Source organism: Oenanthe melanoleuca, chromosome 1, assembly GCF_029582105.1.
Source record: "Oenanthe melanoleuca isolate GR-GAL-2019-014 chromosome 1, OMel1.0, whole genome shotgun sequence".
NCBI classification, from domain to species: Eukaryota; Metazoa; Chordata; class Aves; order Passeriformes; family Muscicapidae; genus Oenanthe; species Oenanthe melanoleuca.
Genome location: NC_079333.1, coordinates 88,418,755 through 88,432,040, shown reverse-complemented (window position 1 = coordinate 88,432,040; position 13,286 = coordinate 88,418,755). Strand labels below are relative to the sequence as shown.

General features: G+C 38.4%; 1 protein-coding gene across 1 annotated transcript in view; it reads right to left on the bottom strand.

The window, feature by feature from the left end:
• Nucleotides 1-232: 232 nt before the first annotated feature.
• Nucleotides 233-13,286, bottom strand: part of COL4A1 (collagen type IV alpha 1 chain) — a 116,279-nt gene continuing 103,225 nt past the window's right edge. The window contains exons 45-52 of the mRNA XM_056499189.1: nucleotides 12,712-12,783; nucleotides 11,272-11,400; nucleotides 9,785-9,883; nucleotides 9,422-9,634; nucleotides 8,489-8,666; nucleotides 5,580-5,694; nucleotides 4,782-4,954; nucleotides 233-3,162 (exon numbers count right to left, since the gene is read on the bottom strand). Of these exons, the coding sequence (XP_056355164.1) occupies nucleotides 3,081-3,162; nucleotides 4,782-4,954; nucleotides 5,580-5,694; nucleotides 8,489-8,666; nucleotides 9,422-9,634; nucleotides 9,785-9,883; nucleotides 11,272-11,400; nucleotides 12,712-12,783 (1,061 nt within the window). The 3' untranslated portion in view covers nucleotides 233-3,080. The remainder of the gene's footprint in view (nucleotides 3,163-4,781; nucleotides 4,955-5,579; nucleotides 5,695-8,488; nucleotides 8,667-9,421; nucleotides 9,635-9,784; nucleotides 9,884-11,271; nucleotides 11,401-12,711; nucleotides 12,784-13,286) is intronic.

Below are 13,286 nucleotides of genomic sequence, written 5' to 3'. Positions count from 1 at the left end.
ATTATATTATATTTTTATTTTGCAGTATGTATAGAAATTTTTTTTAATTGAAAACTGATCCATTCCTATTTTGAAAGAAAAATTGCTGGTGACTAGAAGATGTCAAAATAGAGATGGAGACATTGGAAAGTAGTCACATATTCAATAAGGTCATGTTAGCAGATTAGAGACCAAGGTATTTGTTAAAGTTGTCCTCCCAGTGTTACCACAAAGAGAGCAAGGGCACCACCTGCTGTTTTAGAAATGTATTTATTTGGAAAATGACAGCGACTCTTCAAGTACTGCACTCAAAAATTTTCTCCTGAAATTGAAGCTTCTGCAAGATGATTTGAGTAACTGATGAGTTAGCAGTTGCCTGTTCACACGATGAACTGTACTGCAGTCACAACACTGGCCATAAATGTCTGAATAAGGAGTACTTCAGAGCTTTTTGAAAGCAAGGCAGTGTTTCACATGGGCTCTTCCTCACCCAGGGCATCAAAATCTAGCACTCACACATTTTCAGGAGATCTGACTGATATTCAGTAAGCACCAAAAAGTTTAGATTTAAGAAGAAATAGCATCTTTAGCATGAGAATGGTTTAGATCATTACATGATTACATCATTACATGAGCTGGAGGTTATGGAATAAATAATAAGGAAGACATCAAACTACAGCTCAAGCAGTTTTCAAAAATTTTCAAAAGACCTTGTTTTCAAATGCTCCCAACTGAGAAGACAAGGGTTCACACACAGAGCTGATTTAGATATACATGAGGGACGTTATAAACCCAACTGTCTGGCACTTCTAAGACAATTTGATCATAGCAAATTAAATCCCTAGCTGACCAGGAGATAAACTGTAGAGCAGTCTGGATGCTCTGAGTCAGTGAGGACTGAATTTTTGCATAATTTTTCCTAGATGCCACAAGGAATCACCTTATTGTCTTCTCCTCCTCTTCTGGATATCAAGTGTCCCTTGGGAAAACCCTGCATGAGGCTGCTCAGGCATAATCAGAATGTTTTATTGTTATAGACTAGCAAGGAACTTTCATGAGGATTGGTCTATTATAAATTAACTTATCAAGTGCAGAACTTCTGTGAGAACTTCTGTGAAATGGCCAACTTCTATGCAGGAGCTTTCAGCCATTTGGTCAGAGAATGTCCTGAAGGAGTTTAAGTGAAAGCCAAGTTCAGAACAGCTGCAGCAGCCACAGTGTCTCCACAAATTTTGGAAAACATCATGAAACTTTAGAAAATTACATGCTTTTGCCAAGGAAAATAATAGCATGGCCCATTTCCTCTTCAATCAGAGCCAAGATTCACCTTGTCCACTTACAAGCAAAGTTATATAGGGATATTTTAAATTTTAAACAGATATTTTAAATTTTATCCTGTATAATTCAGTGCTGTTTGTGCATGAAACATTCAAAGGAAAAGTGGAAAATGTGCATAATTTGGTTGATTCCCATGAGCTGAGATGAAGTTAGCAGATTTTTGTAATGTGCTCCTATCAAATACATCTCAGTGATAACTTTCTCATGTTCAATCTATCAAATTCAGTTCTTACAAGATAACAACAGAGGTGTCAGTACAGTGCCCTGTTTCCCCCTTTAGAAGATGCTTTGTACATCTGCAAGATGTGCAAAACAAAAATCATCTAGGATTGCATCAAGCTTGTGCATTTATTGGTGGCTTATTAAAAATTAATTCATTGCTGAAAAGGAATGCTAATAACAAATTAGTAAAAACTTCTTCTTTTCTTCTGTTTTTTTTTTTTTTTTTTACACAAATAGTTTTATTACAAACTTGAATTTTTAAGAAATACACATGTAAGAAATTACACAAAGGCCTTGGCATTTGCAAAAATCTTTTGGTATTTCCATGGTAACAGTCCATAAAACATTTTTGGACACAGACATGCTCAAACAATGGCATCATTGCATAGAAATTCTTTAGAAATATTTCTGAGGCCACTTTGAAGAATTTTTTGGCACAATATTAACAAAATTAAGGCCTTATACTTTTCAAAATCAAGTCATTCAGTGTGTGAGTAGTGTTTAAAACCCTGAAAAATATTAAATACAGAATAAAGATATAAGCTCAAAGCAGGATTTACCATTATAAACACAAATAACTATTAACCTGGGTTCAGTCTCTGCAACTTCAGCATTGAAATGGCTATGTAAAATGAACATTTCACATCATATTTTGGCATTTAACAACTAATCCATGACACTGAAAAGAAGAAAAATTTTGTTAGCTTCTTTTTGAAATTATAAACTTAGACCTTGATTTGCCTAATGGTTGATAACTATATAAATTACTAAAATATTTATATATATTTTTTCTTGACCATTGCTGGATCATTCTTTATTCCACAGGAAAGTTTGTTCTACTGCACAAAGAAGCTGCATAGTACCAACATTGCAGAAACACTTACTTGGCTATTTGTAAAGCCAATTTGGCAATCTCTTCCAGATGTAGACCCATTAATACTGACAGCACTAAAGGCTATGAACAGAAGCAAAGGTTTGCAGCATGGCACTCTATGTTGTGAAAAGATGGTTACATGTTGCTTAACCACAGTCTGTAATCCCAAACCTCTTTTTTACATTAGTATTCCTTTGTACAAGAACAATAAGTACATACCCAAGAGTCTGGAATTTTAAGACAGCTAGATAACAAACTTATCTGGGGAAGAAAAATGAATCTAAATATATATAATACAAGAATGAGAAAGGGGGGTCAAACAGTATAAGGCAGAACTGCATACCTCCTAGCACCTTTGCATTTTTTTTCTGGATAAATGCTGACTTTTTATTCTATCAGTGCATTGCATTTATATAAAAATACATATACTTTGATCGAAAGTGCCACTTGGCATGTCAACATTTGAAGCTTATCTTTGTTGTCTCTTTTCTTCTTTAGCAAGGACAGGGCCAGTAAAGCAGTGTGTGTTAGTTATGCAAGTTCCTAAAAGGCACTTTACTGTTTTCATACTGGACAACAATGAGGTACATATGATATATGTCTAGGCTTCATTGCTGTTAAACGAATAGCACCATATTGTGTGAAATTAGTTGAAATTCAAAAGTCATTATGTTTGTCTCATACAGACTTGACAACGACTGACATTCGAGCGTAGATCCCCGGCCTTTAAAGTTGAGGGAGTTGGTTTCCTGTTGAAAAGAAAGAAATGAAAAGACCCATTAACAATTTTCAGGTTTATAACTGACAGCACCAACTTGGAATGTAAGTCTTCCTTCCAGCCTCTGCTGAATCAAGGTGTTCTTAAGTTCTCCAGTGTGTAATCACTTCCTAGTTTGGTCACAAACTATTGTAAGACTAGTTTTAAACACCACACACTTACAGTTACTGAAGAATTCAGTTCTTACATGAGGCATAACGTTTCCTTAACCTAGAACACCATCTGTTAAAGCAGCAGTTTGAAAACAATCTAGAATTTGAGTAATAAAATAAAATTGGGCAAAGAAACTGAAATTTGACTGTTTATGAGTTTCTGCTAACTCTTGTAACTTTAAAGACAAATGAAAAGGTGGCAAAGGAAATTATGTGATGCCATATTGAAACATAAACTAAAGCCTTTAGTCTCTAACCTGTCATAAGGAATTATTCCTAGCAACTAGAAATAAATAATTTTCAGACAAAAGAGTGCTTGCATTTAAAGCTTTTCATTTAAAAATATTATGGGTTTACAGGAAATTGAGGAATATTTGTCATTTATGATAGCAGGGCAGGTCCCCTGATCTGGTATTATTTTATTAATCTGAGGTATAGTTTGTCACTAGAAAAGAGTGTGAAGTTGAGAGGCCTCTGAGTAGGACTCAAGGTATGGAAACAATTTTAGTGCTCACTCTAAATTTTCTTCTAACCAGCCTTCCTCTTTCCTAGGGATCCAGAGCTTACCCCAGTGGTGGGGTAGTTTTGGTAGTAGTTTTTCTGGTTGATGAGATTATCATGGCCCCAGTGATACCCTGTCCCAGTGCTCAATTTTTCTACCTACTCCATTGACAGCTATCTGATAAACAAACAGTCAAAACTGGCTAAACAAGCTGCTTCAATCTGAGACAGGCAAGGCAGCATTCACAGATCTAGAAGACAAGAGATGAAGGGTAACAGGAGGAGCACTCAGGACTGTGGTGGAAGAGGGTGATTACCTGCACTCCTGAGGAATGCCTGCTGACCAGTTAAGCTATGCAGACATGGGAACTGATCTATATGCTAACACATTAACAGCATTCATATAGGTAAAATTAGCCTGTGTTGAAAAATACTTATGTGCAGGAGACCACAACAAAGCCTATTACTACCAGCTGCATTTTCTCAAACATACTTCCTTTAACATTAGGGAAAGGTAAATAATTGTTCAACTCTCTTAGTTCAACACCTGTACAAATTGCAAGTGGTTCTATTATATGTTAACATCCATTACAGGAAATGTTATATTCTAATCTAATTTCAATCAGTATGTCAGCTTATCCCAGTTACCACTTGGTGAATACAATCAAAAATATAGTGGAATTGTGAACATTGTTAGATTATTCTGAAAAGCAGAATACATGGTACAAATGACACATTGCAAACACTAACTGATGATACACTCATTAATTCCCCCAGAAGCTACTAATTTTTTTCCTTCTGTTACAAAAAAAATTAAATGCATAAATTAGCTGTGCTGGTGGACAGCCAATACTTGAACCACTATTACACTCAAAAAATACTTATGTGATAAGGTTCAACTGACTCTCAGAAAGTGATAAATAAATCATGAACTTACTTGAACATCTCATTCCTTTCTATAGTGGCAAGCCAGAAGCTGTAAGCATTTGCATAATAATTGCAGGTGCCCCGGCCATGGCATTCGATGAAGGGAGCGCTGCGGAACTCCTCCAGGCAGGAACCAGGGGACGCCAGGGCCTGGCCAGAGCCCTCTGCACCAGCACTGGTGTGCTAGGAAATGCAAAAGCCTTGGTCAGAGAGGGACTTTTACCTCTTCTGCTACAACCTCGATGAACTCTCTCACACAAATATTTCTTCACACTTCTCTCCTTGTCCTATGTTCTGTCCATCTGCTGTTTTGTGGCTCAGCTCAAGGAGGAACAAGAAGGTGGAGCTGGAGGCTCCAGAGCTGGCACTGGTTCTCTCACTCAACAGCAGCATAACACATCACGAATATCAACCTCAGGGGCAGCTGTATGCACAGAAGGCCTTCAGGAGACACAGCAGGACCCAAGCTATCTCTATATAAGCAGCATGCCAGGGCTAGCTCTCGGCCCAGAAGGCATAAGGTCTGGTATGGCTTTTATCTGAACAGCTTAACTCCATTCCCACCCCACATCACAGTGGCCTCTCTCCCATTGCCAAGTACCAAGAGCTGTGGATCCATGCTCTGTCTCAGACCATGCCCAGGCCTTGCCTGGGAAAATGATCAGATTCTTCTTGAAGTCACTCCAGATGGTGGAGGTCTAATGCCCTCCTAAAACCTGAACTGACAGAGTCAGATATCAATTTTCCATAGATCAAAACCCTAAAACAAATGCTTTCCTCAGCTCAGAGTATGTCCCAGTGCACTCACCATGACAAAGGAGTAACCAATCCAAAGTGAACTCCAGCCTTCAGGACATGGTGGTATTTGGATTGTTTGACTATGAACAGCTATTACCATAGCAGGAGCTTCACACACAGAGCATCTAGAAGGACCAAAACATGAATGAGCTGCGTGCAGCTAAGGATTAATGATTCTTAATTCAGAACCTACTTTCTTTACTGAATCATGAAATAGACATTGATGTCACATTCAAAACCAAAGGAAAATCACAATGTTTCATTTAGAAAAACAGCCCACTGGTTCCTTTTTCTATTTTTTAAATTTCTAATCTATTTTGTAACTTCTAATTTCTCCCTTACTTAGAGACTGTTCAACTATTAAGTCTTATTTTTATCAGCTTTCCTATGAGAAAAGAATAAGAGACCTCTTATCAGAATATTTACATGCATTTTTCTTTTTCTAGTCCTGCTTGTACTGAAGTTTCTAAAAGTGCTCAATGTCATGAACACAGGAGGCAAATAGCCAAGAACTGTAACTCAGTAAGTATCCCTTAAAAGTGGTCTACTGTGATCAGAAACAAGTAACAGTAATTCATCATCCTAAACTTAACTCTGACTTCCAGAGGAAAGCCATCTCTCTGGAAAATGTCTTACAAAGGCAATCACTGCTAATCTAATCTAATGCAGACTCTTTCCCATACATTTTCCTTGAAAGAGGTTTTTATTTACATTTGTGGTCTGCATCTCCCAGCAAGAGATTTCTAGCGAAATAACCTGCACAACATACTTCAAAGCAATTCCCATGAAAGGCATTCAGCACCAGTTCTTTTACTTTAGATAAATTCCTCGTGTCTCAGAACTGCTAGGTTACTGAATAATCCAAAGACCAATCATGCTTTCACAGGAGAATCATAAAAACCCATGAGCTGGGCTGGAATTTTAATATGGGGGCTGGTAATAAGGAATTTGGTAGATATAATCCATTTTTTCTTCAACTGGCTGCTGCAGTTAGCAATTATGAAAATGATTCAAAACCAAACAGTCTGATTCCTGTTATCAGAGCAGGGAAAATAATCAAGTGCAAAATGGATTAAGTTGGATTCTGGAAAATGCAGAGAAGGAAAGGTATTCACAATGAAAGCCTTCTATTTCTGCCTTGTGAAGACTGCTTCCATACCTACTGCCTTCATCTGCAGTGCAGAAGCAAGAGAGTTATTTTAAGAAACACATCAATGAAAGAGTAAGTTAAAAGGAGGAATGCAAACTGCCTCTATTCTTGGAGCTCTGCTTTGCTTCAAGAGATTTCTGGTATTTTAGTAGAAGGCCTTACAGGAAAAGAAGTCCTATGATTCAAGGCAGCAAGTGGCACTTCTAGACATTTTCAACATTTGGACAGGGAAAACTATTGGTTAAAAAGCATCAACTAATAAAATAAATTGAAAAAAGAGTCTTCCAGATTCCTTGTTAGTTTTCTAAAAATGAATATTACAACTATTTCACTCACTACTATGACTAAAGGGAGAAAAACACACAAGCATACATGCACATATATGTACACATATCACACACTTACGTGTTTTATGGTGCAAAAGCTAATCCGTAGGCATAAGAAAAGGCAAAGTGTTGGTTAGTACCTCCTTCAGCAAGAGTTTCACACATGACTGTTAAAGGCTATTTTGGATGCATGATATGGGATGGCATAAAAGGAATATGAATTTCAGAGGTTGGAAATTCAAATTTTTCTGAAAATCAAGCCCCTTCCATTCACATGCAATGAACAACCAAAAATTTAAGACCAACAAAAGCTGTAGTCTCTCTTGAGAATCTTGTCCTCAATCTGCCCATTCATTTTCAAAATATACCAACTTCTTTGGTACTAAACCAAAAGTAAGAACACAGAGTACAACTACAGATACAAGATGGAATCTGCCATGCAAAATAAACATCAAATATTTTGCAGTAGGGCCATACAGCTTTTTGAACATCCAAGATGTCCAGGAAACAACCTACTAATGATTTGGATTGTCCTTTCTCTTGGATGTACCTGAGAAATCATTACCAGCAATCTCCATTCCCATTCATTAAATATGGCTGGAAGAGGGATCGGCAAGAGCTGATAGAGATTAGAAGCAATGACAGAAAGGACAGTAATGCCTATACCTAATGATTATCACTTAGGCTGTAAGTCAAAGATTCCTTTGTCAGATTCATGTCTAACAGTGGGGCAGTTTACCACACTTCTGCTCGTAACTCTGCCTTCAGCACTGGACATGTTATGTCAGAAGAGATTTTCTAGTGGTCTTAAAATTTCAAATGGACTAAAAGTTCAACATGTTGCATTGATGCAGAACAGTTCTGTCTCTGATACAAGCACCATTCTTTATGCTAGCTGCAAATCTGGAATCGTTAAAAAACAGATGATTGATTTTGCAATTGTTTCCTTTAATTCCAACAATAATGGTTGTATTCAAGCAGAATGTCTAAAACAATGGAAGAAGACTGTCAGCCTACTGTATGATAAAAATGATACCATTTTCAAACAAAAGGAAACTGAGCCCTAAAAAGCTTCTAGCTATAGCTAGTCAAAAAACAGAAGTGTTTCAGACAAGAATTGTGAAAAAATGCAAAACTTTTTCTCCTTCAAAGTACATCACAGTTTTTGTAAGACATTTCAAAGTAGATCTTTTCACTTCAATTATACTCAAAATAGGCTATTCTATTTGTTTGGGTTTCCCCCAACATGGATTTATTTTTGATCAAAGTCTGAACTAACAACATGCACACTTTGAAACATTTCATCAAAAGAATTCAAACTTTAAATTTAAAGGCAGGAAGTAAAAGTATACAGATTAAAAGCCTTGTTCAGAAAAATAAAGTACCCTGTGCTCTTTCCTCAGGCTTTTTCACTTTATAAATACAGCAGAACTGAAACCATACCTGCTGATGAATGGTCTGATATTATCACCAGTGATAGGAGCCATATTCATTGGCATGGGTTCAGGAGTAGACAGCCAGTAGGAGTAGTCATTCCTTGATGCAAAATTACAGACGTTGTTGATATTGCAGAATAAGAAGGGCATGGTACTGAATTTACGAAGACAGCTTCCTGCTGTGCCTGAAATGTTAAGTGAAAGGTTATTTCTTAACACAGTTTTGTTAAGCCACTGCCAACTGCTTAAGAATTATTTCCAGGAGCACAGGAGCAGCTAAAAAGGCAGAGAACACTTGCTCTGGAGGGCCCAGTTTTCCCAGAGGAAGTGAAATTTTCTTAGCTCCATGAGGAAGGAATGGGACAAAGAAAAGAGTAGTCCAGTCTTGCCCATAGAATTACAGAATGCATTAAGTCGGAATAGACCTCTAGAGGTCATCTATCTACTGCCCTGACAGTTAGATCTGGTTTCTTGGGTCCAGACTTAGTTGAGAAGTGAGGATCTCCAAAGACAAGAAATTCAACCATCTCTCTGGGGTTCTGTTCCAAGGCTGACTATCAGCATGATAAAAAAGCTTTTATGTTTCACTGAAATTTATCTCACACTTGTGGTCCATTGCTTCTTCTATCACTGAGACCCTCTGAGAAGGGACTCCATACTCTACCCTCCCTGCAGACAGCTGTAGACTGCAATAAGGGCCTCCCCATAATTATGTGTTAAGGCTGAGCAAACCCAGCTCCATCAGGCTCCCCAGATCCCAAGAGCCATCTCAGTAATTAGGTGTTGTATTCACTGTGGTATAGCAACATCTTCCTTGTTCTGGGCTGCCTAGGTCTGAGCCAGAGCAATTACACAGATTTACTCAATGCAGTTCTACAAATGGGAGAAACAATCAGTTTGCAATGAATTCTAACTGAATTTTAATTTGGTTTCCACTTACCCAGATCTTGGCCATGTGCTCTTTCATTGCCTTGCACATAAAGCAAGGAGTATCCGTGGTAAATGAGCCTTGTTCCAAACGGACACGATGGCTCCTCAATGGTCTGACTGTGTCTGGTGACAAGGAAGCCATGAGCCACAGATGGTGCCCCTGGTGGCCCCATGGCCCCAGGCAAGCCATCAGGGCCTGGAGGACCAGGGAATCCTCTGGGCCCTGCAACACAGAGAGGCTCCTTTTGTTTCTGCAGACAGCAGTACTCTCACTAAATAACTAAATAAGAGAAATCAGATATATTCATACCTAATACCACATGTTATTTTTCCATGAAGCAGTCAAGTCTTTGAATAATAAGCACTGACTAACCTGGGGGACCATAAGGACCAGCTTCTCCTTTCTGCCCAGGTTGACCATCAAACCCTGGACTACCAGGTGGTCCAGGTACACCTGAAGGTCCTGTCACCCCTGTTGGAAAACATGGAGTAGTTATTACTGGATATTATTTCATGATAGTTCTGCTTTTTGGCTTTTAATACAGTACAGCACAGGTATGCCTCAACATAAACTAAACTCATGAAGATTCAGTGCATATAGTTCCATATCTAGAGCACATGAGAGTTACTGCAGGGAAAGTGATTCTATAGTAGGGAAGAACAAGTAAGGAGAGAGCATGCTTCTAAAGTAACTAGCATTTGCCTGGAATATGAAAAGGAATCTTCTCTCTCTGCTTATCATATGACTCAATCAAAAACAGACCATAAAAAAGTAGGGTCATGGACAGTGGGAAAATGGGTATCCTCTTAGCTTCTTCCCAAACAAGTTTTCAGATAAATTTTATGTCTTTCCTTTATTGATTTTTAAGGATGCTATGAATCCTACATAAACTCAGCGAATCTGACTTCAGGAAAAGGAAGTTAATATCATCAGCACTACAGCAACATTTCTGTGACTCATCAGAAGCTTTAGACACTCACAGCTTTCCTTTTCCTGATCATCCAAAAAGCAATATTGGATTTATGTACTGGATTGACTACTAGTGATGGAGCAATGGATCCCATACAAGCAAAGCCATGCTGTGTTCAGTCACTGAGACTTTTCATAGCTATTTCCTAAAGGACAGCAGTTGAAGAGTTATATCCCCACCTTCAAGAGAAAACTTTCACACCTTCTATATTACCAAGGAAGAAGATATTAATTATCCTCCACTATAATTCCCCATCAACTTAACATAAATCATTCAGGAAAAAAAATTTCCCTTAGAATCGTAACACACCTGAGCTCCCACTCTCCATGTCCCATCATTCTGAAGGACATGTCCTTGTGCCAGCATTTCATTTGTCCTACCCTTTCTCTCTCGCTTTCTGGAGTGTTTCATTTATGCAGTTCACCTACTCTTTATAAAAATTGCAGTATCTGGACTAAAAGAAGAAATCTAGGACCATGGAACAAGCTTCCTCAGGAAGTACTTTTCATTCCAGGATCAAGTGTTTTTCCTCACGCTTGTCTTCTCCCAGAAATACATAGTAATTAAGTTTGGATTAATTAAGAAGACACCCTCACAAATACATTTTGGGGAAAGGATGAGCAGAGTGTTGCAATTCATTCTGCTTGCTGCTGATCTCAGATACTGATGTGATGACTTCAGAGTGAGAGCCTATAAAAAAATCACCAGGAAGGCATCTGTTTTGGATGAGCTTCAAAAAGGACTCTCTTCCTCATCATTGACAAAATTTAAGTGACATACAAAAAACTGGATAATATTATACCAAAAAATCTTGTAGTATCTAGCCTACCTTTGGTCTATTTTTATATTACTTAAAATGTATTTCTACTGGCAAATTAGAAACTCTCACCTTGCTGTCCTTTGGGACCTGGAAGTCCTGGGAATCCCTTGAGACCAACTGGTCCTACAGGTCCAGGTAAGCCAGGATCCCCTTTAATAAGCTGAAAAGGACCTGGTGGACCTGGTGGGCCTTGTAAACCTGTAGAAATCAACCAAGAAAATCAGCACGTATTTAATACTGCACAATTTTTTAATAAAGCAAAAAATGTTACCTTATATTGCCATTTATGCACTGAGAGACTGGAGCCTCTCACAAGATACCAACATATACTAGACTTTACACATTAATTAAACTGCAAAGCTTCCCAAATGAAAGCCTATCTATGCTGGTATCTCCAGCCAGTCAGACTTCTCATGGACTGAAACAGCTGCCCAGACCTTAGGTTGCACAGAGCTGTCTCAGCAAGTTTGCAAATAGCCCTAAGCTGAGTGGTGTAGTCATGATGCTGGAAGGAAGGGATGTCATTCAGAGGCACCTTGACATGTGTGACAAGTGGGTCAATGGGCATTTCATTAATTTCAAGGCTAAGTGCAAAATCTTACACATGGGCCAGAGCAATCCACAATATCAGTACAGACTGGGGGATGAATGGATTGAAAGCAGCCCTGCAGAGAAGGACTTGGGAAACACAGGCAGATGAAAAACAGGATGAGTCGGCAATGTCTGCTCAGAGCTCAGGAAGCCAATATGGGGCTACATGGAAAGAAGTGTGGCCAGTAATGCTCCCCCTCTGCTCTGCTCTCATAAGACTCCACCTGGAATATTACATGCAGCTCTGGGGTCCCCTGCATGAGAAGGACATGTACCTGTTAGAGCAGGTCCAGAGCAGAGCCAGGAAAATGATCAAAGGGGTGGAAGAGAACTTCTGTGAGAAGAAGTTCTGTGAGGCTGAGAGAGTTGGGCTTGTTCAGCCTGGAGAAGAGAAGGCCCAGGGAAGACCTCACTGTGGCCTTTCAATATATAAAAAGGGGCTTATAAGAAGGACTGAGAGAGATATTTTACCAAGGTCTGAGGTGACAGGACAAGGGGCAACAGTGTGAAAGAAAGAAGTGTTTACAGAAAGAGTGTAAATTTAGATTGGACTTAAGCAGGACAATTTTTTACTGTGAGGGTGGTGAGGCACTGGAACAGAGATTTCCCAGAGAAGCTACAGAAGCTCTATCCCTGTAAGCATTCAAAGCCAAGTGGATGGGGCTCTGAGCAACCTGATCTAGTGAAAGATGTCCCTGACCATGGAAGGCAGGTTGAAACTAGATGATTTTTAGGATTCTTTCAAATCCAAATCATTCTATGATTCTAATCTGACCATTCATATGCTGATACATGATGTCTGGTTTCATATTCTGTGTTTTTACACTGAACAAAAGGGTGATGGAGTTATAGCCACAAATAACAACAAATTAATCACAAAAACATCTGGGGGAAAATAAGCACAAGTATTTATTATACCTTTAGATCCAGGAAGACCTTGGTCACCTCGCTCACCCTTAAGGCCTGGGAAGCCAGGAGTTCCTTTTGGACCTGAAGTCAAAGGAAATATTTGTATGAAAAATCAGCAATTTTTTTATTTGTAAGGACATGTGTGGAATAATTATGTATGACCCCATCATCCTGAAAAGGATGTGACTTTATTTGCAGAAGTACTTTCTAACTGCTTGCAGGAACACAATACAAACAACACCACTAAGTCATGAAAAAAATGATGACTGAAAATAAATTTATCTTATTTTTTCCTCTTACTTCTCTTCAAAGTTCTCTTACTTTAATAATATCATTTTCTAGATTAAAAGCATTATGTTTTTTTCTATTAATAACTCTTCTTTATACACCTGGTGCTTTGATATATATGATGGTGACAGTATCAGGAATATAACCAACAAGGGAGACATACAGAGCCCCTTTCCTCACATATAGCTATAACATTTGCCTCTTCAGTTCTCAAGAAAATCTTGTAAAATTCTTGACTGGTAGTATCTAACAATCAATTTTACATCCATGTTTTAAAAGGAGTGCACATTTAATAT